The sequence below is a fragment of the Peromyscus eremicus genome, chromosome 19 (genome assembly GCF_949786415.1).
Source record: "Peromyscus eremicus chromosome 19, PerEre_H2_v1, whole genome shotgun sequence".
In the NCBI taxonomy this organism is placed as follows: Eukaryota; Metazoa; Chordata; class Mammalia; order Rodentia; family Cricetidae; genus Peromyscus; species Peromyscus eremicus.
This window is the reverse complement of record NC_081435.1, coordinates 53,772,092-53,799,297: the sequence shown is the minus strand read 5'-3', so window position 1 is coordinate 53,799,297 and position 27,206 is coordinate 53,772,092. Positions and strand designations below refer to the sequence as shown.

The window sequence follows — 27,206 nt, the reverse complement described above, 5'->3', positions numbered from 1 at the left end:
TTCTGACATCTGGGAGTTGAGTCCTTGATACTCCATTCAGAGGGGATCACATTTGTACAAGCATCTTCTAGCAACATTGCATCTATACTTGCTTAGAATGTAGATGCTTTCCTGGAGCAGCCAACTTACTTGATCAGTTGTAAAGTAGTAGATGTAGGTGGTAGCTCAGGACTTCATTTACTCCTGCCTGTGGTCCTTCATTTATACACTAAAACTGTATGGTTTTCCAGGGGCAATTAATCTACTTCATAAGAAGTAAGGGTTGGTTTCATATATTATGTGGCAGATCCTGGTATTTGGAAGATATATGGTCATCTGATTTTAATATTTTTCTTTTTAACCTCAGATTGTATTAAAAACACTCCACATCTACTTTATATCTGAAGTTTTTTTGGACACATTATGTTATATAATACCAGTAACTATAAATAACCTTATTTTTCCACCCAATATTACATCTAAGATGCTTTTTTGTTTGTCTCTTAGGAAAAAATGCTGCAAAGGATATAAATTTGTTCTTGGACAGTGTATTCCAGAAGGTATGTAATTTAATAGATGATTTCATCTCCCCTTTTCATGACTCATCACTAGGGTCTACAAAGTTTGGATGCACATGGAGTGGGTGTTAGCTATAAATACATTATGTATGACTAGTTATGGATATAATCATAATTCTCTTTTTCAACAATTGGATTCTATGTGGTGTGCTCTGTGTGAACCGCCAACATGCTTAGAGTTTGCGTCCATGCTTAGCAAACTGTAATCCCTTCTCTGGCATCACATGCACTAGTTGTAACATGATCCTCTTCCTGTACTCTCTACCTGCTCTCCAATATGAAGCTTCAAGCCTCTTTAGAGGACTCTAGCAATGCTAACCAAATACACAGCCCAGTCCTAAAATTAGAAAGGTTTCAAGCATGGACTGATCCTCTGGGCACATGACTCAGAATAAAGAGACAGCTGGTAGATCACATTGAACAAGATGAACAGATTTTGATTATGTTTTAATGTGCTATTAATAGGATCTTGGGCAAATTACATTTTAAGCCTTTGTTTTTACAGGGAGATTTTGGTCCCAAGTCATACACATGTTTAAAGAATTTTGCCATATATAAAGTACTTGAGCCAGGGGCTGATTCTTGTATTACTTATTACTGAGTCCTACAGTCCTTGGTGAATAGTGACTACTGCTGTAGTTATTGATAACTTCCATAGGCACAGCAGACGTTTAGTGCAGAGATATTCACAGGGGACACAACACAAAGCATCAGTAGACAGAGGCAGGTTCAGGAAAGGACTTGAGCCAGGTCATCATCAAGAAGGCTGCCCAGGGCTTAGGTAGGAGAGGAATGCTGCAAAATATTCCAAGCAAGGTGTTGTCATGGAAGATTGTCTGAAGAGCAATGGGTTAGTTTGCTTGGGCTGGGTTAGGGACAGGAAATGGGGTGTACAAAATAGCTCTCTTCACTGGTGCCCTAGAAGCTGTGTCTCTCTAGAGGCCTAGGATCCCAGACAAGCTAATTCTGTTGCATTATCTTACGGAGCAAAATGACTCCATTGTCTTGAATTAGATGACTCCCTCCTGTTTACTGCTGTCTTCTACAAAAGATGAAAGAAATCACTAAACCACAGGTGTAACCATGGGAACCATAGGCTCATAGGAGATAGATTCACACATGGTTTTCCACATGCCCTTGGGTCTCTCTGAACTGAGGAGCTCTGTGCTGGTTGATTCTGTGGGTGAGACCCAAGCTGGGGGAAAAATCATGTAAGTTAGAAGAGTCCCATCACACCTCTGATCTTCTCAGTTACCAACTGTATCATTTACATCACAGCTTGGCAAATAGCAAAGAAAATTAGATTTAGGCCTTATAAACTTAAGATCCTAAGTAAAGATTTTGTTCAACCTAATCAAAACCGTATGGACACTATATAGGTGCCCTTTCTCTAAATGCTAGGTATTAAAGTCTCAAATGCCTTGGCCAAAATCTAGTCTCCCTCAGCTTAAAGACAGCAGCAGCTATGAGTAGTAGCACAAAGAACAGCATATTGCCAGGAAAGCAGGCCCAAACATTGTTGTCTAGAACTCTTTGCTCTGTTGTTTTCCACCAGAATCGTGTTTAATGTTTATTTGTTTTGATCTAAGGGAATGGAACGGTGGTTGTATTCGTTATTAATGATATCTTTAGCAAAGAGGTTTCTATCCCTCAAGAATGAAAAGTAAGGCCAGGGCTGATGGAATAGCCTGTTATCCCAGCACTTGGGAGACAGGCAGGAGGATCAAGGGTTTAAGGTCAAGGGGCTGGAGAGATGGCTCAGAGGTTAAAAATGTGGACTGTTTCTTCAGGGAATTGGGGTTTTGTTCCTAGTGGCCACATCAAACAGCTCATAACCACCTGTAATGCCAGCCCCAGGGAACCTAATATCACTTTTTTGGCCCCTGTGGGCACCCAAACTCATATGCACATTCCCCATACAGGCACATAGGCAGATACATAATTAGAAAACAAATAAAATTGAGTCTTCTGCTTTAAAAAGAGTTCCCGGAAAACCTGGGCTGTAACACTGAGTTCAAAGCCAGTCTAGACTACAGAGAGAGACTGTGACTCAAAGCAGGATGGAGAGTGGATAAGGAATACAAAGTACACATACAGGACTTCAGAAAAGATTTCACAGAGCTGATCAGTGTGACATGTGTGTACAGACACACCACAATACAGAAACTGATTGTAACTAAGTTGTGTCCTTTCAGACTGGCTCATGAGAATGTAGAGATGCAAGCCCCAATGTCTAGTGAGAGCCACCAGGTTCATGGGATGGTTCAAATCCAAAGGCGAGTTACTGGCAGCATCCCTCTTCAATCAGATTGGCCAGCCTTCCAAACTCTGGGCAAGGCTGACCTTCACTATGGAGGATAACCTGCTTCACTCAAAGCTGATTAGTTTAAATGTTAATTTCATCCTTAACAGACACAAAAAAATGAGCTGGACATGGAGGTCACACCTATAAACCCAGCAGTTGGGAGTTTGGGGCAGGAGGATTGCCTCAAGGCACCTGACCTACAGAGTGAATTTCTGGGCTACAGTGTAAGACCCTGTCCCAAAAACAAAACAACCAACACAGAAACATCTTAGAATAAATATTTGACTGGGTTTTTGGATATCGGATTTTCAAGGAACCAGGCCACGATACGTGATACCATGATGCTGTGTAAAAACAGCCTAGCCATTTCCCTGAGGAAGCTGCAAAGGAATGATAAAATTTCTCCTTGATATTCTATAATTTAAACACTACAGTGTTAAAATTAACAGTGCTTAAATGCTTTAATATGAAGTTAACACATCTTATGACCCACAATATGAAAGGGAGTAAAGAGAGCTGCGTATAGATACTTATGGATATTCACGAGAGAAGAAATGAATATTCAGGACAACCATAGGCCTCATTTCCATTACTGGCCCCCATGGTCATCTCTGCTCTTCATAACTGCCTTTCTCCATCATTCATTCCTATTGCTTTACCCTAATAAATGCCTCCTCTCCCCTACTCATAGTTCTATTACATGATCAGGTGATCCCTATCCTCATTCCTAATGCATCTAAAATACTGATCCTACCTAAACTGGTGTAGTTTTCTGTTGGCTTTAGTCTTAGGTCATAGTATTCATAACCCTAAGACATAACCAAGGGCCCCTTATATTCCATACACACTGGCTTAGCTTCTGCAGACTAACAAAACCATTTCCACTTAGTGTTTAGAACCAGTTGTCTCTGGCCACAGTGACTTCTTTCTTTGGCTCGGGACACAGGCATGAGGAAGCCAGTGCCCTGGCAAGAGCTAGGTGGAATCACTCCTCTCTTTCCTAGAGGGAGCATGCTCCATTTGGAGCTGAGGCAGCTAGGCTGGCAGAGCGTGAGGCCACAGAAGCAGCGGCCCTAAGAGCACGGAGAGAATGTGCAGGTTGGGTGGACAGGGAGATGCACAGTAAATGCGGCAGAATGTGGTGTGGGTGCAACAGCTCCTGTGCGTTGCAAGGCTGAGATTCACCTCGAGGTCCCTCAAATTTCAACAAAGCAGATTATATTCGTGGTGCAGGTCAGCCTCATTCAACTCGGGAAGGCTTAGTAGAAAAAGACTGACTTCCTTTCGTGAAGGGAGAACACTGCCAGCTCGCTGTCTATTGGACACTGACTCACAATGCATACATCCTCCTGAGGGATCTTTCACCACACCAAATATTCGGGGACTGTGGCCCCGCTGAGCTGACTTCCAGACCACAGACAGCAAAAAGAGATTAGAATTTCTAAGTAAACCTGCAGATGATGGAAAATACAGGTGTTGCTGCCTCCCATTCATACTCTATAGCCTGTGGGTCCACCTGGCCACCTAACTCTGGAATGAAGTTCTGTTGAAGCTCACACAGAGCCATCCTCTTAAGTACTTCCTGTGGCCTCTTTACATGGTCACGGTAAGGTTGAGTGGTCGAAATAGAGGACTGCACACCCAAGGTAAGGTCTGGTCCTTTCCAGAAAATGCTTTCTGACTCCTATTATAAGTGAGATAAGGGGATGTTTGGTTGTGTTCATTCTGGCTCAGCAGGTGTGGGATGCGCATCATCTGGGGAAGGCACCATACTGTTAATCCCAGGGGAATCATCCCCTGACAGGTAGGCAAACAGTAGTAATAACTAGAAACAAGGGGCCAGACAAGTAGGGAGAGCTTTTCCCAGTCACTGTCACTTTTCCTAGACACTGTCGCTCATGTAGAGTTTAAGCTTACTATGAAAATACTGTGGTGTGAGTATCAGTAGTTTTGTTACTAGTATTTGACAAGAGAGGAGATAGGAATGTCAAGACCCTGAGGTCAAGCTGGGCGTAGTGGCTCATGCTTGTAATCCCAGCACCGGAGAGGCTGGGACAGAAATTCACCCCAGACTATGGCCAGCTTGGGCTACATAGCAAGACTCTGTGTTTAAACAACTAAACCCCGAGGATCATACAGAGAATGTTCAAGTTGGGCAGGTGAGGAAAACCGTTGCTCAATAAAAATGGAAGAACATGTGAGTGACAGAGAAGAGCCTTGTGGGTTCTGATGAGACAAACTAGACCGTGTTGGGGGTCAAGAAAGACTTGGCCTTGACAGTGTCGCTCGAAAACTGTCTAGAACAGTGATTCTCAACCTTCCTAGTACTGTGACCCTTTAATACAGTTCCTCATGTCGTGGTGACCCCCAACCACAAAATTATTTTATTGCTCCTTCCTAACTGTCATTCTGCTACTGTTAGGAATCGTAAGGTAAGTGTCTGTTATTTCCGATGGTCTTAGGTGACCCTGTGAAAGGGTCGTCTGACACCGAAGGTTGAGGACCACTGCTCTAGGCTTTCAGTTGCAGAGCACTGAGGATAAAGGTGGAGGAGCTGGCTGGGCTTTACTGGAGGTGAAAACTTGTGTGGAGGTAAGAGGTGTGACTACGACACAGGACAAAGAAAGAGAGTTGAGGCTTTGGAAGTCTTAGGACTCATAAACGACTGTGGAAGTTTGGAAAAGTCTCAAGGGCTATAATGCCAGACCACAAATGCAAGACCAAGCAATGGTTTAAAGCTGGTGAGGGCAGGCTGAATACTTCTTGTCTAAACTGCTCAGGGCCAGAAATACTTGGTGTGTCAGAGTTTGGGGATTGGGAAATATTTGCCCAGACCTTACTGTTCTGAGCATCTCTAATCTAGAAATCTGAAAGACTTCAAAATCCAAAAACATCGTGGGAGTCCGAATGTTTGAAGTTTTCAGATTAGGGATTCTTTGCATATATGGGAAGCCTGGGTTAGTTGAGCAAGGACTGCGCCACACAGAGCTCACCTGTGCAAGGAGGGCCTGGCAGCATTCTATACAGTGGATTTGAAGGTGGAGAATCTTGGTGACGGTGCTGTTTACACAAGAGTCTCGGAGTCTGAATTAGAGTAATGCCAAGAGAAACAGAACCGAGACAGAGAAAGCAGATACAATTTAAAGATAGAAGCTGCATGACCGAAAGTGGGCAGGCTCTGGAAAACAAGCATCAGAAACAGAGGACTGCATAAATCATTACCTTTGCTCCATTCAAAAGCCTACAAAGTGGAAACGACATGAGTCTACGAGATCAAAAGGGAAGGAAGAACAGATATCAGCAACAAAATGTTGGAAGCCAGAGAACAGACGAGGGGGTGGGACGAAGCTTAGGAAAATGGGGAGAATGAAGCAGCCTTAGCCAGTGCCAGGGGAGGCTGAGGACAACTGACTTCATACTAAAACAGGCAAGATCACTGGAAATAAAAGAGGGGACTGGGGCAGCTGGGTGGTGGTGGCGCACACCTTTGGTGGCGCACACCTTTAATCCCAGCACTCGGGAGGCAGAGCCAGGCGGATCTCTGTGAGTTCGAGGCCAGCCTGGGTTACCAAGTGAGTTCCAGGAAAGGCGCAAAGCTACACAGAGAAACCCTGTCTCGAAAAACCAAAAGAAAAAAATAAAATAAAAGAGGGGACTGGGAAATGACTATGTTAAGAAAGTGCTTGTGGTACAAGCAAGAGAACCTGACTTCAGATTCCCAGTGCCCACATTAAAATGCCAGATAGCATAATGTCTGTAAACCCAGTGTTTGCAGGGACAGAGGTAAGTGGGGTCCTGGGGCTCACTGGCCAGCAAGTCTACCAGATTTGGGGAGCCTTCAAGTTCAGCGAGAGACCCTCTCTCAATAAATGAGGTGGAATGTGACCAAGAAAGACACCCAATATTGACCATTGGCCTCCACACACATGTACATACAAACACACAAAAGCAAAAACAAAAAGAAAAGAATTGGCTAAGAGTCAAAGAGATTGCCCTCCCGGATCTTGTTCCGTCTCAGACAGAACACTGACCCTTGCCTGACCAGACAAGGAGAGTCAAGACAGTTCTTCTGAGAAGGTGAAGCACAGGCTTCAGAGACAGTCAGAGACGGAGTCCAGTACTTAAAACAGGTATTCAGCTCATGCTCACACATTGCCTGTTCAGACACCCAGCCTTCTCTGTTCATTTGAGTTCTAGTGACTTATTCTCAGGCAACAATTTAGAAATGTTATCCTTGGGTATACCAGATGGCTCATGCAAAAGACCTGGCACCAGCATTCTACCCAGATCGCTTATAGTGAGGCCTAGGGCTATACAACCCCATATGCAAAGAGCTGTGGTTAATAAATCATAATTAAGCAAGAGAGGCACCAAAGGGTCTCCAGACATTAAAGCAGAAGTCTTCAGAACAAAACATATGAGGAAAAGAGCCTTAGAGAAAACACAGACTTTACATGGAAAACACTTCAAAATACTACAATTTAGCTTGGGGTGGGGTGGGAGACGACACAACATCCATGGGACAGAAACATTCTTTTACTAAAAGGGAACAGAGGAGAATAACGAGTTCTTAGAAATTAAGAACGTGACACAAAAATTGGAAGATGAAACGAAGGAAATTTCCCGAGAACTAGAGCAAAAATATCAAACGAATGAAACCTAGGAAGAAAGCATGAGACTGTTAGAGGAATCTCCAGGTACCTAATGATTCCACACAGAACAGGAGTGGTAAGCATCAGAAATACAAATCCAGAAACTTCTCCAGAGCTGGAGGATGAGTTTCTAGGGCCCTTTGAAGATTGACCTAGTCCCACATATAATAAATACATTATGAAATTTTAGTACACTAGAAGTAAAAGAGAGAAATCCTGAAAATTTTCAAAGGGGAATAAAAAGAAATTCATTTGACATAGAAAGACTAGGATTTAGCTGTAGTAAGACTGACGGCTAGGAGACAAGAGAGCAATGCCTTCCAACAATGATGTCAAGTTGTCCAACCTAGATACATATTTCCAGTATCAGAACTCTTACGTGTTGGCAGTCATTTTTACATATGTGTGAGCTCAACTCAACTTCTTTTGTGGCCTTTTTCGGGAATACACTGGATTGTTGCTCTGAACTCCGAGAATATGACCCATGGATCTGGAACCCATGAAATAGGATATAATAGAGCCGATTCTGCAGCTGGCAGGAACCCTACTCACTGGCATTTCCTACCACTCCTGAGACACTCTGCTAGTATGAGGAAGGAGGAGGGAGACAGAGATGAGACTCCCATGAAAGGAAGTCCAGGCGGCAAGCAGACTCGCCCAGTCCCCCTTCCTCTTTCAAGCTCCCTGTCTTTGTGTTTCTATGTGTCCATCTTGACTGTGCTCCCTGCCCTTCCCCAGAGTCCCTTAACCACAGTGCCTAATAGGCTAGTAGCTACCAAAGTAAAAATGTCCAAAGACCCAAGTCCAAAGGTAGCCCACGGAAAAGGAGGTGGGGCAGGTTTGAAATCATTAGCAACCCTCAAACATACACCAGGGTCACCAGGGCTATCTTAATTCTGGGGAAGCAAAAAAAAAGGGAGGGTCCCCCCAAAATTAAATGGTCGGAGTCCATGTCTAAACTCAGCAGATAACAGCTTTCGTAATGTCACTGTTTTGCAAACGCTGAAATCTTATTCAACTAAAATTCTCAAGAATTGCTGACTAAATGGGGAAAGAAGTGTGTTGTTCAAGGGAGGTGATAAAGACACTGAACACATCTCTTGCACAACCGGAAGTCAACAGGGAGTGCTTAAAAGAGAGACATGAGGTGAGCTGGCCATTGTGAGATGCAGAGGTGAATATGAGAAACACAACTCACTGGAAAGTGTGGAAGTGACACTCCAGGGAAGCAGGGGTACAAGGGGACACTGGGACGGTTGCTTCTCAAAGCAAGCCTTGCTGGGTGCCACGGTTGGCACAAGTCCTTTAGGCCGGCACTCTGCCTTTCCTCCTCTCTCTGGTTGCTGCCCAGTGACGGTGAGCACTGGTAGGAAACGGTCGCTCACCACCCATGCCGAGACACGGCTCTCAAGCCAAAGGGACCTAGAATTTCATTGAGAAAATCCTATCTAACCAAAAACAGTTTGCAAGGCTGGTCAGAAGCCATGCAGGCAGAGCAGACCTGGACTCATCCATGTAGGGAGGAGTGCAGTTTTAGCTCATCATGAGACGGACATGACCCTTGTCACGCTAACCCAGCTTGCATCAGGAGCTGACAGCCCACCTGTCTGGCCTCATATATACCAGAGCAGAGCAGAGCCAGGCTCGCTCTCTGTCCAAGGAGACTGCATCTGTCAGCACCTGAGGAGAGCAGCGGTGATAAATGAGATGTTGAGTCTGGGCTGGGAGCAAACGCTGAGCCGGAGCTACTGACTCAGAGCCAAAGGCCCTTCAAGAGGTGCATTAAACACCAGTTCGTCAGAGCCCAGGGGAGCACATGCCCTAATTCTTCGGGTAATAGCGAACTTACTCTAGTTTACATGGGCTTCAGGCTGATAAGACATTTGTAGCCATTCAAATGTGTACAAAGTCCTCTTCTCCGAATGCAGGATCAACCCTCCTGTGAGCACACCTTTTACACTTGCTCCTGCCAGCACTGGCTCTGAAAAATCCCCACACCTCCAAAGTATCCCTGCTACTTCTCAGAGCCTGCCTAACCCCAAGGTCTTCTTCTCACAGTATAACACTCGACTCTCACCAGCTCTGGACTGTCTTGACATACTGCTGGAAGGAATATACTCTCTGTGTCATTAGGAGGGAAAGGTAAAACAGATCCCAGTGATGCTGCAGAGCCTGGCTGCCTAAACATCTTGGCGCTCTGGATAGTGGACGAAAATGGAAGGCTGATATGATGACCTAAGGAAGAAAATCCAAGTGACATTTGCTTTTAGTCACATAAATACCCTGCATTTAGCCGGGCGGTGGTGGTGCATGCCTTTAATCCCAGCACTCGGGGGCAGAGTCAGGCGGATCTCTGTGAGTTCGAGGCCAGCCTGGGCTACCAAGTGAGTTCCAGGAAAGGCGCGAAGCTACACAGAGAAACCCTGTCTCGAAAAACAAAACAAAAACAAAAAACAAAAAACAAAAAACAAACAAACAAACAAAAAACCTGCATTAAACCATCCATTGTGGCACTTTCAGAAACTTGGAAAGAGTTAATAGCTCTCCAAAGGGAGCCAATCACACTTCATATTTAACCCTTAGCACAGAGCAGCCCCTAAAGTCTGTTCCAGGCTAGGGCTGGGTCACTCAGTGCGTGCTGAGGCTGATGTGAGTGCTTTCTTCTCTTTCAGATTATGACATCTGTGCCCAAGCTCCCTGTGAACAGCAATGCACGGATAACTTCGGCCGGGTGCTGTGCACTTGTTACCCAGGATACCGATATGACCGAGAGAGACACCAAAAGCGGGAGAAGCCGTACTGCCTGGGTGCGTAGGAAATGCATTCCCAGCTCCTGGGGACATGCTGTGCTCAGATACCTCTGCTGTTTGCTGCATTTGCTGCTGCAGGAGCAGCAGCAGCAACAGGACCAGGTCAGAGGAGCTGCTGTAAGCTCTGACTCCTCCCCTGAAGTCTTTGTACTTGTGGATTGGAGTAGTGTTTGGTTTTAGCCTGTGGACCAATAGCTTTCATCATGTTTATCAAAACAAATAACGTACAAAGATGTCTTCAGGAGGTGGAATTAGTCAGAGCCTAACTGAGAGGAGAGATAAGAGATAGAAAAAAGGGAGAGTGTCCTACATAAACAAGAATGGTGTAAGGCAGGTCAGAAGCCAGGTGGGGCAGCATACACCTTTAATTCTAACACTTAAAGGGAGGCAGAGGCAGGAAGATCTCACTGAGTTCGAGGCCAGCCTAGTCTACATATTGAGTTCCAGGACAGCCAGGTTTACAGAGAGAGACCCTGTCTCAAGAAAAGAAAAAAATCAGAAATGTAAAAACACAGAACAAAATGAGGATTGGCATACCTGGAGTTCAAGCAGGACAACAGAAGTATTAGTGTGTCGAGCAGGTAGGAAGCAATTTAAAGAAAGCTGGGGCCACCTGCCTGGACTACAGCTGAGCAAACAGTCCAGCCAACCTCAGTGGCCACCAGCCTGTTTCTTGTGTCCCCATTGACTGGGGTTTTCTATCATTCACCTCTAAGAAGGCTTCGGACTCATCTCAAGAGATTGTCTATTTCAAAGTGTGATCGTTCTGTGGCTAACCTGGGGTCTTGGCCTCCTTTCCAGGGCTAATGAGACAAACCGAGCAGTAGACCCAGGAATGTGCCTTTTCACAAATGACACTAAGTGACTGACAGGTTTAGTGAAGTTCAGGAATCAGAAGATGGACTGAGATGGTCAATAGACTCAAGTGGGAATTAGCAAACCGCCTTTGATAAACAGCACTTCCCCTCTGTCCACTAGGGCTCTGCGGAGAAGCTTTTGGGAAAAGGTCTAGCCATGGGCCTTCTACAGCCTCCCAACAGCATCTGGAAGTAGTATCGCACACTAACAAAGGATGTGGCCAACACAATTAAGTAAATAGAGCAGGAGCCCATGACACCACCTACCTAGAGCAGGGGATGTCCCCAGTGGCTCAGTGCCACCCAGGGAGGCTAATATTTCAGGGTCCAATAGCTACTTCAACCTCCTGTTTTCTTTTGGTGACCACAGGAGCTTGGGTTCAACAAAGAGTGCCCCCAAAGCACAACAGCCTCATATTTAACGTGAGGACAGGGACCCCTCTAAGTAGGCTTCAGTTGGGACCCCCAGCCTCTAGATGACCGTGTGTAGTGCCAGGAGAACACCCACATTGCCATGCTCTCCCTGGTACCCTCAGCTCCTGTCAGAGCGAGGTCCTTGGCAGCTTGCCCAGGGAGCATTGGGAAGCTGTCAGTCTCCTGAATTTCGGGACTGGGCTCTGCCTGCCACATGTGTAGGGTCTGAGGTGGTGTCCTTGTTCCCATCCACTACGCCAGGTGTCTTCATCCAGTGAACGGGAAGGAAATGGAATACAGCCTTCTCCTTTTTCCTGTGGCGAGAAACATTTTGTTTCCACCCCATGCCATGGAGAACTGAGTCAGTGGTGTACACAGTCCACGCTGACTCTCTTGGGGTCCCTTCTTTGATGATCTCATGGCTCATTTCCATGGCTCGCCGGGGGCAGCTTGGGTCAGTGTGGAGCAGGGGTTGTCTGGGGAAACCTCTCTCCAGGAGGCCCATCCTACTATTTACTTTTGTTAGAAGTAGCTTCTTCCAGTTGCTGCCATGTCTCTTAACTGGAAAGAGACCATTCCTAAGTGACCTTCGGGTCACCAGCATGCTGTTTGGAACCTCCCATTATAAAGGGGGATTAAGCCTCAGCACACCAAGCTACCCACAGAAGTCAGCTGTGTTGCTGGCATTTTGTTTTCTCTTCCATGGAGCCCTAGGGAGTGCTTAGGGCTGGCCTCATTGTCATGCTCTACAGGTGAGTGAGCCTCTGAGGCACCAAGCCACAGGACAGACACCCACCGCCACTCTAGGTCTCTGATGACAGGCACATACATGGCCCAAAGTTAAGGCTTCCTGTATGGCCCGTGTTCCTGGAACTTCACTTGATTCCACACTTCTCTGGTTCAGGTCTAGAAGTTTCGCTTGCTCATGTCAACAGAGGGGCCAGGTGTGTGGCTGTGTTAAAATTGTTCTATGCATTTGATTCAAACCAGATATTGACGAATGTGCCAGCAGCAACACTACTCTGTGTGCACACATCTGTATCAACACCGTGGGCAGTTACCACTGTGGGTGCCGGGAAGGCTACGTCCTTGAGGACGATGGGAAGACCTGCACCAGGGGAGACAAGTACCCCAACGACACTGGTGAGCAGGACAAGCATGACACCCCTAACTGTGTGCACGTTTCTATTAGATATTATATAGAGCGTCAGTTTGAGAATTACATATACATAGCAATGAAACTGTGTCTTATATGTTTATAGGATTTTATATTCTGTAACTGTAGCTTATATGTATAATGCATATTGCACATTTATATGTAAAATGATATCCCATGTAATATCTTAATGGTATGTACACATGATATATAATAATAATATTATAATATATAAAATGCAATTAGGTATAATCTACAGTCCACATTATGTAATTATATATAGTACATGTTATTTTTATATTGTATATGCATTATTTATCCCGTTTTCTATATTTATGTGTAGTATATATTATACATAACATGTAAATTATAGATACTTGGGAGCCCAACCACTTCTCTGGTGACCCTGTGCAGGATGGGACACTTACAAGTGGGACCTAGGTGAGAACCCAAGATCAAACTCATTCTGAGGAAAGCTGGCGGGAGCAGTGTCTGTGGCAAGTGTTGCAGGCTGACATGCGCTGGAGAGAGGTGGCATGCCTGTGGAGAAATCAGTAGCGCTTGGCTGTGTGTTTCCAGGCATCTAGAGTGAACAGGAAAGAGGCCAGGTGGACTATGTTCTCTCAAAGAAAATACGCTGAAATATGTACTTGAATAATTTCCACATATGGCCCCAGTCTATTTCAACACAACCCAAAATGCAGTCCATATCGTGTGCCCATCTGTGAACTAGTTGTCTGGGTTATGATCAGAGAAAAACAGAAAATGAGAGTGTGAATGAATTTTTACACCAATTTGACAGAGGACATTTATTTAAATTCCAAATTGTATGCTTGTATCTCATGTATAATCTTTTGAGCAACTCACTTTGTATCAGTCCACGGTCAGTTACAAAATTTCTCCCATCTGGAGCTTCAGCATGGAGCTGGGAGGCTGCTGGACATTAGCATGGCAGGCCTGATTCAGCCAAGATGGCTGGCCCCTGGAGCATGGGATCAGCCTGCCTGCTGGGTTACTTCTTTGAGTTTGAAGGAAAAGAGAAAGAAGGGAGTAAAAGAGAAAGAAAGGGAAAGAAAAGAACTCCCGGATTGGTGGGCAAATGCTTACAACATTCACTTGCAAAGTAACTCTGATATCTCTGCCAAGTGCCATGCTAGTCATTAAAATTTCGAATTTTAGCTTGTGGGGACCATGTCAGTCACCTGCCAGCTGGAATAAACTTGGTGGTGAAATAGTTTTCACTATCAGTGTTGGCCCAACAAGTTCCCTGGAGACAAAGTCCTTAGCCATTTTAGCGAACCAGAAGTTGAGTTTTGTACCATCATGAACATGCGCGTTGCACGTGCTGGAGCACTCACATGAACTCACAGTCAAGAGAGGTTAGAGGGCCTGAGCCATCCCTGGGAAGGGAGGAGGCTCCTAGGGCAAATCACATGTACCAAGATGTGCAGGGAGTTGAGAAAACCAGAAACATCTGGGCACGCACGAGATGGAGCCTGAGCTTCAAAAAGGGCTGGGAGGCAGCGGACAGCTGGAGACCAGCTGCCTCACAAGGAACGACTACAAAGGCAGATTCTGAAGGGCAGCGAGGTTGAGTCATGGAGAAGCCACTGTGTGCAAAAAGAAAATGAAAAATAGCTACTTGGAGCCAGCTCAGGGCAGGGCATTTAGGGATCCTGTACATGAACTAGAGGGCATGAGCATGGGGACACCTTTGAGACTCTGAAACATCCGGAGGGCAGCACAGATCAAGGGACAGCAATCTTTGGGGAACAAAATTTAATCGGGATAATAATTTACAGATCATTTTTCACTCAAAATTAAAATCACTGCAGTCTGCCCCATGGGCAAAGTGTATAAGAGAAGGGCAGGGAGGTACGGCATCTCTCTTTATCGAAATGAAGGTGCTCACTGACAGTGGGTACCAACTCTTAGCTACCAATCCTTTCAGATGTGGGATTGTGGGGGAAGTAATCACCAGGAAGCTGCCTTCTAAGTTTTCATTGTAGAGTTGGATTTCCAGCTGCCTGTATACAGTTAGCTGTGGGTTGCCTGAGCTGATATAGAGACGAGTCTTTTTTTTTTTTTTTTTTTTTTTTTTTCTTTTTTAACCTGGGCAGGATGGAGCCTGGAGAAGCTCAAAACAGAGCCAAACCATCAGAATAGCAAATGCGTGCTGCTGAGTGTCAGGGCAGAAGCCCATGCTGGGGCCTCTGGGGGAGGGGGGAGGTGTTCAAATACCCATAGCCCAGAGCTGACCCCTCCCACGAGAAATGCCTCCATGTTGGGGCAGAATGGTCTCCAAGGACAGAGACACTAACAAAAAGAAGAAGAGAGACCAAATGGCAGCTCTAGAGGCCTGTGTAAGATTTGATGTGCTGAGTTCATTTGTCCCTGGTTCTCGAGAAATCTCCACCCCCCGGGGAAGTAATTCCCAGATTCTCTACACACATTTCTCTCTAGACCTCAGGGCAGGATCCGATCCCCTGTGGTCTATCAGCTGTAATAGGATCTGAGTCGATGAGAAGCACTCACCTGTGCCCCACCTTCAGTAAGGAGGGCTTAGCAAAGGCAAGAGAAGGGGAGGCTGAGAGGTCTCATTGTATCTTTTGTTTAGTCTGCCTGCCTTTCTTTCTTTCTTTCTTTCTTTCTTTCTTTCTTTCTTTCTTTCTTTCTTTCTTTCTTTCTTTTTAGTTCCTTGAGAATCTCATACAGTTTCATATACTCTGCACCTTGGCCAGTTATGATTCTTGATCACCATCTACTGCAAACAGAAGGATCTCTAATGAGAGCTGAGAGATGCCCCAATCAACGGGCCTAATGCTAAGTCATTAGGACTTGGTTCAATGCTACGTTCCTGTAACAGAATAACGAAGTAGGTGCTCTCCTAGGGTCTGTGCTATAGGTTCTTGGCCTGATAATGGTGGTATAGGTTTCATCTTGTGGAGTAGGCCTTAAGTCCAATCAGTAAGCCAGGTTGTGTCACTCTGGCTCACACTTAGTTAGCTTTCACGTATAGCCCAGGACCACCTGTCTAGGGATAGTATTGCCCACAGTGGGCTAGGCCCTCCTGCATCAATTAGTAATCAGTACTATCCCCCACAAACATGTCAACAAGCCAATCTGATCTGGGCAATTCTTCAGTCGAGGCTTTTGTCTCAGGTGAGTCTAGGTGGTGTCAAATTGACTAAACTAACTAGGACCCTTGAATGTCACATCATTACTCACACAACCTGATAAACATCTAACAGGGCCGGAGGGATAGGCTCAGTGGGTAAAGCGTGTGCTACATAAGCGTGAGGACCCAAGTTCGGATCCTCAGCCCCCACATAAAAGCAAGCTGCAGCAGCACATATCTCTAACCTCAGAGCTAGCGGGGTGGAGACAAGCAGATCCCGGGGGCTTGTCAACCAAGCAGCCTAAGCAAAATAGCAAGGTCGAGGTTGAGGTTCATGAGAGACCCTGTCTCCAAAATAAGGTGGAGGGGCTGGAGAGGTAGCTCAGCAGTTAAGAGCTGGATTTGAGCCGGGCGGTGGTGGCGCACGCCTTTGATCCCAGCACTCGGGAGGCAGAGGCAGGCGGATCTCTGTGAGTTCGAGGCCAGCCTGGTCTCCAAAGCGAGTTCCAGGAAAGGCGCAAAGCTACACAGAGAAACCCTGTCTCGAAAAACAAAAAAACAAAACAAAAAAAACCAAACAAAACAAAACAAAAAAAAGAGCTGGATTTGAAGCCCCCCCCCTCCCCCGCATCCACATCAGGCCTCTTAGAACTACCTGTAACTCCAGTTCTAGGTGATCCAGTGCCCTCTTCTGGCCTCCTCAGGCGTCTGCATGTATATGACACACATACGTATATGCTCTCATGCACACATAAATAAATGTCTGAATGTTTTAACAAGTTGGGGAACACTAGAAGAAGACACCAGATGCACACTCACCTCAATACCCCCCCACACACATGCAAAATAATAATTTGTAAAAGGGATGTTAATATTTTAGGTTCTGTTTACTATATGTGTACGGGTGTTTTGCCTGCATGTATGTCTGTGTACCACATGTGTGCAGTGCCCAAGGAGGCCAGGAAAGGGTATTGGATCCCTTGGGAATGGAGTTAGATATGGTTATGAGCTGCCATGTGGGTGCTGGGAATTGAACCTGGTTCCTCTGAACAGTGACCAATGTTCTTAACAAATGAGCCCTCTCTCCAGCCCCCAAATAATAGTTTTTTAAGATCTCATAGATGATGATGTCCTAAAAAGCACAGATTGGAAACTATCTTATGTCACAGACCTGGGCTCTGGGGCTAAACTTGATGGGACATCTGGTCGGTTCTCAGACGAAGGTGTTACTAGCAGATAGCTAGAGTGCAGAGGACGGTGATTCACTCACTATGTGGGGCCTGGTGTAGAACAGGTGGAAACAGGCAGGCCTCTTTATTGTACCACATTCAGAGATACCCGATTCCTCTAACAGTGGCACAAATGGAAAGGTCCTTGTCATTTACTAGAACAAACCATCTGGTGACATCACCACCAAGCCTTACAGAGACACAAATTTTAAAAAACTGAATGGAGGTGGAGGTTTTCTCCCATTTCCTTCTGCCTCTTCCTCCACCACCCTCCATACACAACAATTTCACCTGTTCTGAAAGAAATAAAACACCATCATCAGCTCTTTCACACTCCCCAGAAGTGTGATCCTTACAATGTTTACTCTGAGTTTTCCATTGACAATCTCCACTGAACTCAACACATAGGTGTAGAGGGGCTTGGTTTGGTTTTTATATTTTACAAAGAAGCATCGTTATACTGATGATCAGGGGTCTCTAGGGTAGAAATTGGGAAGAATCATTAATATAGATAGTTTTGAGAAAGGACAGGGTCTTTGTGCACCCAGAAGGTCCCTGTCCTAACTCAACTGGTTGACCACGGAGCCATCACTGCCTCAAGGTACTTTCTCCCCTGCCTCTGATGACTCTGGGGTCAGAAAGAAGACAAAAGGAAGGAAGAGGAACCCTGCAATCAATTCTCTGACAGCCATGATGCCACGGGAAGTTCTTTGCCTGGGAAATTAGAGCAGGTGACCAAAGATAGGTTAGTGCTTGCTGACTGTGTGACTTGAGACTGGTCTCTGGGGCTGTTTTCCTCAGTCTCTGGGGACACTATTGGTCTCCAGCTCCAGGGCCCCTTTTACCCTTGGAAAACGTTTCAAAATTCGCTGAAATACAATACCTGCTTTTTATTTCCTTCTCCTCTATCTGTGCAAGTAGGCAGATTGAAAACATGGCCAGCTTTAACACCTCCCGTGTAGGGAACATTCCTTACAGTATCTCAAGGGCGAGTAATTTCCTATCTGAACAAGCAGCTCAATAGTAAGCCGTGCTCACGGCAAAGAGAGCCTTCTGGACATGAGGCAGCTAAGCATTTCCAGCTGCTTTGGACAAATTAGTCAGCCCAGTATTTCACCGCTTTTTTTTTTTAAATAATGAAGATAATGATTATTGAGTATAAACACATGATCTTAAATCACCTCTCCCTGTCTGGTATATGTTTTGAGTTTGGGGGAAGTTCTTTGGGGAAAGATATTTCTTAAGCTTTTCATTGTCCATCATCTACAATGTTAGAGTCAGACAAATTTAAAATAGAAGTCCAGGGCCGGTGAGCTGCTTGTCATACAAGCCCAATGGCCTGAGTTTGATCCCAGAACCTATGTAAAGGTGGAAGGAGAGAAGTAATGCCACAAAGTTGTCTGCGTGTCTCCATGAAGACAAAAGTATGTCTCCACATGCATACCTTGACCCCCCCCACACACACACATGCACACACAACATAGTGCAATAAATTTTAAAACTAAGATGATGATGATGATGATGATATGGAAGGCTAGCAGCATAGAAGGGGTGTGGCCTCAGGACAGCCTCTGACAATTTGAAAGAATGTCCTCTGCCTGGGTGATACAAGCCATCTGACAAATCAGTGTTCAGTCTCTTTGATTTTTATCTTTGGAAACCCAGAGCTGGAGCCAGTTGAGACACAAGGGAGTCTGCGTAGCACAAGAGGGAGGCAACGTAGGAAATGTTGGCTCCACCGTAATTAGCTCACTGGTCTTTATTTTTCAACTTGTGTTTATTTTCTGATAAAGTTACCGTGACCCCGAGTGTCACTCAATACAGTTCAAAGACTCAGAAATGACCAGGTGTTTCAAATAACTCTCAAGCTCTGATAATAATAGATTAGGGATTTCTTAATATGGGCAATGTTAAAACATACTGATATCGTCCCTTACTGCCACCCCCAGGTGGAGGGGCGGAGGAGATTCCAGAGAAGTTTTCAAAGCACCTCCCACCCCACCCCTACCCCCTGGGTTGTGTCGTGCTCAGACTGAGTTCCCAAAACAGCAGTCAAGTTTTTAAACCAAAATGCTTTATCCCCTTGTGTCACTTGCCATGTGAGAAGCACATTCTTGGGCTTTTTTCTCAGTTTATTTGATATTGTTACCCTAATGTCTAAGCCGTTACATTTCTAGCGTTCAGCACGTTTACCCGGACTCTCATAAAAGTTAGAGCTCCGTGCCCCCGTGTGGCTACTCCGGAGTACTGCATCCTTAAAAATCTGGGACGACAGCAAAATTGAGCTCAGAGCATATTTAGATATACAGTAAGTTTAGTGACGTGTCTTCCCTGGACCGGCCTGACCACATCTGGGTGTTCTCAGCAGAAACTCCAATAACAGCCTCCCTTTGCGCCTACCCCACGCCCCAAAGGGCCAATAGGGCCCTATAGTTGTGTGGTCTGCGCACAGCATTCTGGGTGATCAAGTAACCTTCCCCCTCTAGGTCTTACTTTGCTTACCTGTAAGGGAGCACTAAAGACGCGCCAGCTCCAGCAGTCCGTGATCCATATAATAGGAGTCCAGAACCGAGTGATGAGGCAGGTTTATCCTGTCATGCAATATATGCAATTTGCACCAACGCTTGGAAAATTCACCTGGAAATGGGCAAATAGGGGTGCAGAGATCAGCTTTTCACTCCTGTACGTGTACCCTCAATGGGTGGCTTGGCTCCCCACCAAGGTCAGATGTGAATTGTGAAGCAGAAATGTTCATTTTTTTTAAATCTCCCATTCATAATACCTCCCTCACACAGTGTGTAGCTCTATTGATGAAGAAGGGTGGATGGAAGAGTGGAGTCATGATTAGTGTGAACTGTCCACTTGATACACTGTGAATCAGCTGAGAAGTCCCCCAGTGAGCCAATATCTGAGTTGAATTAATCTACAGGCATATGGGGTACGTGCTGTGATTATGGTGATCATTGGTTGAAGACCCAACCTAAAAGTGGCTAGCATCATTCTGGACTGTATAAAAGAGAAGAACATGATCTGAGTATAAAGTCATGCCCTCGTGTCTCTCTGCTCTTTTTTTTTGTGTGTGGTTTTTTGAGACAGGGTTTCTCTGTGTAGCTTTGTGCCTTTTCTGGGACTCACTTTGGAGACCAGGCTGGTCTCGAACTCACAGAGATCCGCCTGCCTCTGCCTCCCGAGTGCTGGGATTAAAGGCGTGTGCCACCACCGCCCAGCGAGTGTGTCTCTCTGCTCTTGACTGGATCTGACCAGCTGCTTCCATCCCCTGCCACCTTGATGACCCCACAGTGACAGGCTATGACCTGGAATTGGGAGCTAAAACAAGCCTGTTGTTCCCTCGGTTGCTTCTGTCGGGGTATTTTATCATAGCAACAAGGAACAAAACCAGCACAGACGGGTTCCCTGCCAGTGGATGCGTGCTTGAGAAAGATGGATGGCTGTGTGCAGAGGCTTGAGTTGTGCCCTTCGTGGTGAAAAGGCGACTCCTTAGCTAGCTTTAGATACCCTCACAGTAGAGAGTGGAGAACTCCTACAGAAATGGACAACGGCTCTCCAAGTCTAGTGGGTTTGTAGATACACAAGGACAGTGGATGGTGGCCGTCTCTTCTGGCTGAGTGATGCAGCCATTGGAAGGAGGACTCATCCCCTTCCAGCTGTCCTCTCCTGCAAAGCCCCGTTTTTGGACTCCATGGGCTGGGCCCCACTCCGCTGGGCCGTGCTCCCCCTGAATACTGCACTGTCAGAGATGGGGAAAGGCAGTCAGTGGTGTGTAAACTGCTGTCTGAGTGTGAGAATTTGTGCAGCGTGTGAACCTCAGCCCTTGGGGAACTATAAAATCACGTCAGACTTATAGAGGCACCCTTCTAGAAAGCACCAGCAAATGCACACATTTCCACACATGAAATCTGCTAATTAAAGGGCCATAACACGTGTTTTTACGCACTTGGATGTCTAAAAACAGCTGGCCCCAAAGAGTAGCAGGGCCTCTCTCTCTGTCCCTTCCACTCCCCCATGACCCTGGGTCATTCTGGATCAACCTGAGAACCATAAAATTGTCAACACCTACCCCTACGATCTTCCTCGGTCGTTCTCTGTGCCCCATGCCCAGAGACTGCCCTTTAGTGCCATCTCTCCAGGAATGTGCCCTGCCAGCCTCCCAGATGGAGCTGAGCCTGTGTCTTTTCCCAGGGCACGAGAAGGCCGAGAATGAGGTGAGAGCCGGGACTTGCTGTGCAACGTGCAAGGAGTTCTCGCAGATGAAGCAGACGGTGCTGCAGCTGAAACAGAAGGTACACTGAGCTCGGCAGGGGGGAGGGTGAAGCCCATGTCGGGGTTTGGGGAATGGCGGCTGAGTGAGAAAACAGATCATCCTAGCTGAGCATTGCGGTTAGTGTCAGCTAGATGTGAACTCCGGATGCTTCCGCACTCCAGAGCTGCTGACCACCTAAACAGCAACGGAACACGAAAGGCAAAGACCTGGGGAGGGCGTTACTCTATCAGCCCTGGCAATGGGTACATACAAAGTCGTCGAAAAAGTAGAAGTAATTCATACTTCTTGCAGAAGGTATCGATTCGCAGCCCCGGGCAGACCTAGGCAGTGGTATTTTTTATCTGTTTCATTCATTGAGAACGTTCTCTCTTAAATGCTCTCTCTCTTCTGTAAACTGACGTCATCCTGTGGTGCCTTCATTTTCTCATGTAACTTTATGGTCGGAGGAGGGGGGGGGATATGCATCTAGGAAATCAGTCCTCTGAGTGCCTCATGTCACCAGGAGTGAGGACCAACTCCCTTTCTGAAAGACTCTGCCTGATGAGTTGGGCACCAGGGCGCTGGTAATGTCATCCAGCTGTGAGGAAGGGCTTCGTGATGGATCTGGCGGCCTGGATTCTTGAGTGACTCTCCTGGGTTGGTGTTTATTACACCTGAGGTCAGTACACTTGCTGGCTTGTCAGCCACTCTGAAACAGTTCTTCAGCTGCCCAAACATAAACATACGGCTTTGTTTGCTTAATCACTTCCACTCAAGGCTCTCAGGAGATCAAAGGGGTGTGTATAATCTGTTTAACTTTGGCAGCCAGTTATTCTAAAGGGTAAAAGGGTAAACATGAGACACTCTCTCTTCCACGGCCAGAAAAGTGGCAGCCGCCCTAATGAGAAACCCAGCTACCAGCTAAACCATGGGAACAAGGGGCCGAGAAGGGAAGCGGCGTTTCCGACCTCTGATGCACGGGCTGGTGAGGTCATGACCGACTTTAGCAGAGGCTTGTATAGACCTGGATGTTACACAGTTGTATAGTCCAGAGGAAATCATGGACCTCATCATAAATAGCTCGTGATATTATAGGCAGAAAACCTTGTCTGTGTGCCAGTATAAACAAAGGGAAGGAGGGAATATCTCCCATACAGCTATCCCCAGGTGACACTTGAATTGATGTTAACATTTTTAGAGGAAACCCAGAAGGTTTGTAGAAGCATTAAGCTTTAAGCTTGTCTTTCATAGGCTAGAGCATCAGGCGTGGGGGAGGTAGCTGATTATGATCTCAAGACACAAAGCTGGCTTCACTTTCCTTCCCTGGAAATAACCTCTGACCTTACGCAAATTCTTTCCAGCTGGAGTGGTTTTAAGGCACTCGATATTGCGAGCTCTTCACAAACCAGTTGCTGGGTTTGGCTTTCTCCTAATTGCCCACCAGTATTGTGTGATCTGTGCAAGCCGACTTAGGTGACCCTCAGGTTTGCCGATGCTTTATAGAAATCATGAGGTTGTCTCAGTCTTCACTAGCTCTCTCGTGTGGTTGGGTTGAGCAAGTATTACTCTACCTTACGCCTCACTGTCCCCATGCACACGGCCTGAGCACTGGCATTCGTGGGGCATTATGAGAAGTGATGCTTTATGTGTATGTATGAGGGGGTATGTGCCTGCATGTATGTGCAGGGTTGTTTACCTGTTTGTGTGCCTATGTGGAGGCCAGAAGTCAATATTAGTTGCCTTCCTGCATCATTCTCCAACTTGTATTTTGAGACAGAGTCTGTCACCAAACCCGGAGCTTGCCATTTCAGCTAGACGGGCTGGCTAGCAAGTCCCCGGGGTTTGTCTGTCTCCATCACCCCAAAGCAGGGCTATAGATGTGTGCTTCTCTGCCCTGCATTTACATGAGTACTGAGGATCCAGGCTCAGGGCAAACACTTGCCCACTGAACCTTTTTTCTTATCCCTGTTTTTTTCCTTTCCTTTCTTTTCCTTCCTTACCTTTTCTTTCCTCTCCCTTTTCCTTTTTTTTTTATTCTTACCCTCCCTTTCCTTTCTTCTCCCTCCCTTCTTCTTTCAAACAGGTCTCATCTGTAACCAACCTGGCCTTGAACGAACTATGCAGTAGATGATGACCTTGGACTTTTGATCTTCCTTCCTTTGCCTTCCAAGTGCTGGGGTCACAGGCATGTGTCACTATACCCAGCTGAGGGTCAATTCTCTTTAAAAGATACCTCCTGGAATATATGACTTCCTGTCATATGGGAAGCAGTTTTATATGCAAAATCTCACTTAACTGTCTCCGTAGCCTTGTAAGAAATGTGCTAGCATTCCCAGAGATGCAGTGCATACTCAAGAAGTCAGACCTAAAATCCACACCTTCTCCTGAAGCCTGGTGTAGATCGTCATTTGCTTTGAACATCCACTTGCTACTGTTCATACCATCTGTTCTTTTCATAGAACACAAGTCATTTATTTGCCCGGATAAACATTGTTCAAGAAGTAGTTATATGGGGAGGGAAAGTGCTGGAGAGCAGCCAACACCACAGTATGAGGTGATGTGCACACATGTTGAACTACACCATGAGCCTACAGGAGTCAGAATTCTAGCCACAGAAAATGCCCCAGGCCAAATCCCTTGGCTCTTTAGGGATCAGTCGGAAAAGAAAGCCACATAAAACAGCAACACGCAGAATACAAGGAACCTACAAGACCTGTTGTCGTTTTTTAACTAGCAAGGTTAACCGCAGTGTTCAAGTAAGGATTGCTGGGTGGTGGACTGCTTGTTTAATGTAGGACATTATGTACAAGTCAGGACAGTGGATACTTTTTAAGGAAGGGAGGAGAGTGGTGTAGGGCACTTAGGGAAATCTGGTAGGGCCGGGAGGTCTACATGTTGGCTTGAGTGTTCACTGAGCATGCTTGCTTTAGTCAATGTCTAAGCTACATATATTAGTTCTACAAAACTTCCTGTTTGGGGCTTATACCATCCCTTCAGACCTCACTGCCTCTTCCCCTTCATTTTTTTTTAAGTCAGAAAAGAAATGTGATTTGATAAGAAAGGGAGCTTGGGGGCAGGTAAAGTACCTGCCATTCAGCTTTGGTTGATGGAGGAAGAACGAGAGTCACGGAGCCTGTTGGTTTCTCTTTAGAAGTTTACTCACATGGCTAAATGGACTGCAGGAATGAGATAGCTATTGGGGACCCGGGGAAAAAGACCCCAAAGAGAGAGGCATAGCGCATCAGCAAGCCTGCTCAGCAGCTCAGAACCTACAAGTGTGCTCTGCCTCCGAAGGCCACTGTACAGGGAGCAGGGGACCTCTCCCCTCCTACACCAGCCACCCATAGTTAGCCCATCGTGAGCAATCAAGACGATGTCACAAGGATTTGCTGAGCACCCACTCTGCCCTACAGTAGCCTGAGCGACGGGGAAATACAAACAGTATGGAATAAGGTCCTGCCTCATCAAGTAAGTTGACATTTTACAAAGAAACCAAGCCAACAGCATGACTTAATGGTGAATGGATGGAATGAGGAGGTAGCCAAGCTTGAGAAGTTGGAAGTCAGTGAGGTGCACACCGTGAGCAGGCTCACTGTGATCCTGGTTCATTTTCCTACCGAGCACATATGCAGGTTCTAAACTGACTTTCCCAGCTGTATCACACACACACACACACACACACACACACACACACACACACACTCACGCACAAATACATGTCATAACATTTTTAAAGAAAATATACATATGCACCATGAAGTTATATTGAACCACAAAGAATAATAATTTCCAGAAAGATAGGTGCACTGGAGATGAGCATATTTAGTGAAAAAAAAAAATGCATGTTTTCTTGGGTAAGTTTCTATTGCTGTGGTAAAGACCATGATTAAGCAACTTGTGGTGGAAAAGGTTTATTTGATTATATATAACTCAACCAAAGTCCATCATGAGGGGAAGTCAGGACAGGAACCTTGAGGCAGGAACTGAAATGGGCCATGAAGAATACTGCTTATCACCTTGTTCATGATGGCTTGATCATCCTGCTTTCTTACACAACCAAAGACCACCTGCCCAGAGGTGGTACTGTCAACAGCGGGCTGGGCCCTTCCACAGCAATTATTAATCAAGAGAATGTCCCCACAGGCTTGCCTGCAGGACACTCTTCTGAGGGGCATTTTCTCAGCTGATCCTTCTTCCAAAAATGACCAAAGATGTTCAAGTTGACAAAAAAAACAAACCAGAACCAATGTTTTCTCACATTTGTGGATTTTTAGATTGTACGTAGATATATAAAGATATTCATGCATGCGTGTGTGTGTGTGTGTGTGTGTGTGTGTGTGTGTGTGTGTGTGTGTGTGATGAAAGCAGAAGGTACACTTGGGGAAAAAAGATGAGGAAGGAGGTAAAAGAGGCTTATTGAAGTAAATATAGAACCAAGTACATGATGGACTTGGAAGAAGTGGCCTTTATGAAAGGAGATAACACATGCTAAATACAATGTCAAATTAAATATTGTCCATAAGAGATTTACAGTAGTGCCTGCTGCCTGGACCAAGCTCTGTATCTACCAAGCATGTGCTGAACATTAACAGTGAGCGTTCTGTATTTGGTATCCTGCCAGCTCATGCCAACAGCTCTCCAGAGCAGATGCTTTTAATACAAGGCAAATGTGATCTGAGAGAATAGCAATGGGAAGTCCATTGATTGACACTCAGGCCCTACTCATATTGCTATAGTCTTGCCTCCAAACTCTTGCACCCCACAAGCCCACTCCCTGATATTTCTGGAAGAATGTGGCTGGTCACACCCACTAACTTTCCTTTCCACTTGCCTTAGGAGTATGGGGTCTACAGGCTGCAGGAACATCAGGGTTATATTCACTGGCTTATCTTATAACTTGAACACAACTTGAACATTGGAGTTAGTCAAAAGGAAAAAGCAACAGGAGCCGTGTTAAAACCCAGCCACAGTAGATCTCCATCCCAAGCCAGATGACAGGGTTTTGAATATGAAGATATGATCATCTAGTAGATGTGGAGGTGAAAACATGGAAGGCTAGAACACTTACCTAAAGTTACCTCTTGGGCACAGAGCCAGGAGTGAGTGCAGGCAGAACCTTCCCACAGGGCAGTGACCGTGGCTGGACACTGGACCCAGGCATCCATTTCCGTGTGCAACAGCCCTCATAGGCGAATGTTACCATCTTGTTTATAAACAAGATCCAGATCCTACAGATGGACCTTGGCAAGGCTGACATTTCAGTGTTCTTCTTTCCAAAGCCAGAGCCCCATACCAGAATTCACATCCTCATGTCTCAACTGGTGGCCGATGGCTGGACTAGTCCTCAGTGGCCAGAGTTGACCCATGGTCCCAGAGAGTGTGTTTACTTTTGTTAATCCATTATGTTCTTATATTCATTTTCGAGTTGTAGCTGTCTACAAGACATCAGCAGCATTTTATTGAACACCAGATCACAGCAGTGTCCTCTTATGACTCTAAACCATGAGACCTGATCTGAAATAATGCAATGCTGATTCTCAGGGCACACAAGGCTGCCTCCACCCATCTCCTCTATCCATGAGGAAATTAACTTTGCGGCTGTTCAGTTACTACCAAAGCTTTCCCAGATTCACAGGTTGCCCGACTTCAATGAATGCTAATGTCACTGGTCCATGCAGTCTTCTGGCTTCCTCTAGAATGAGAAATCCAAGAGAGCAAGCAGAGTGGTAGTCTCAGAACCAACAGTCTCAGAAGCTACACACTGCCACCTTTACCACACTCTGTTCATCAGATAACCAATCCGACAATGAAAACAAGCCTCACCTTTGAAAGGAGTGTTGAAGAATT

The 27,206-nt window shown here is 45.8% G+C and overlaps 1 protein-coding gene across 1 annotated transcript in view; it reads left to right on the top strand.

Annotated features, from left to right (window-relative positions):
• Positions 1-27,206, top strand: part of Ccbe1 (collagen and calcium binding EGF domains 1) — a 244,145-nt gene that overhangs the window by 205,014 nt on the left and 11,925 nt on the right. The window contains exons 3-6 of the mRNA XM_059246230.1: positions 487-539; positions 10,187-10,321; positions 12,586-12,738; positions 21,299-21,399. Coding sequence (XP_059102213.1) covers positions 487-539; positions 10,187-10,321; positions 12,586-12,738; positions 21,299-21,399 — 442 coding nt within the window. The remainder of the gene's footprint in view (positions 1-486; positions 540-10,186; positions 10,322-12,585; positions 12,739-21,298; positions 21,400-27,206) is intronic.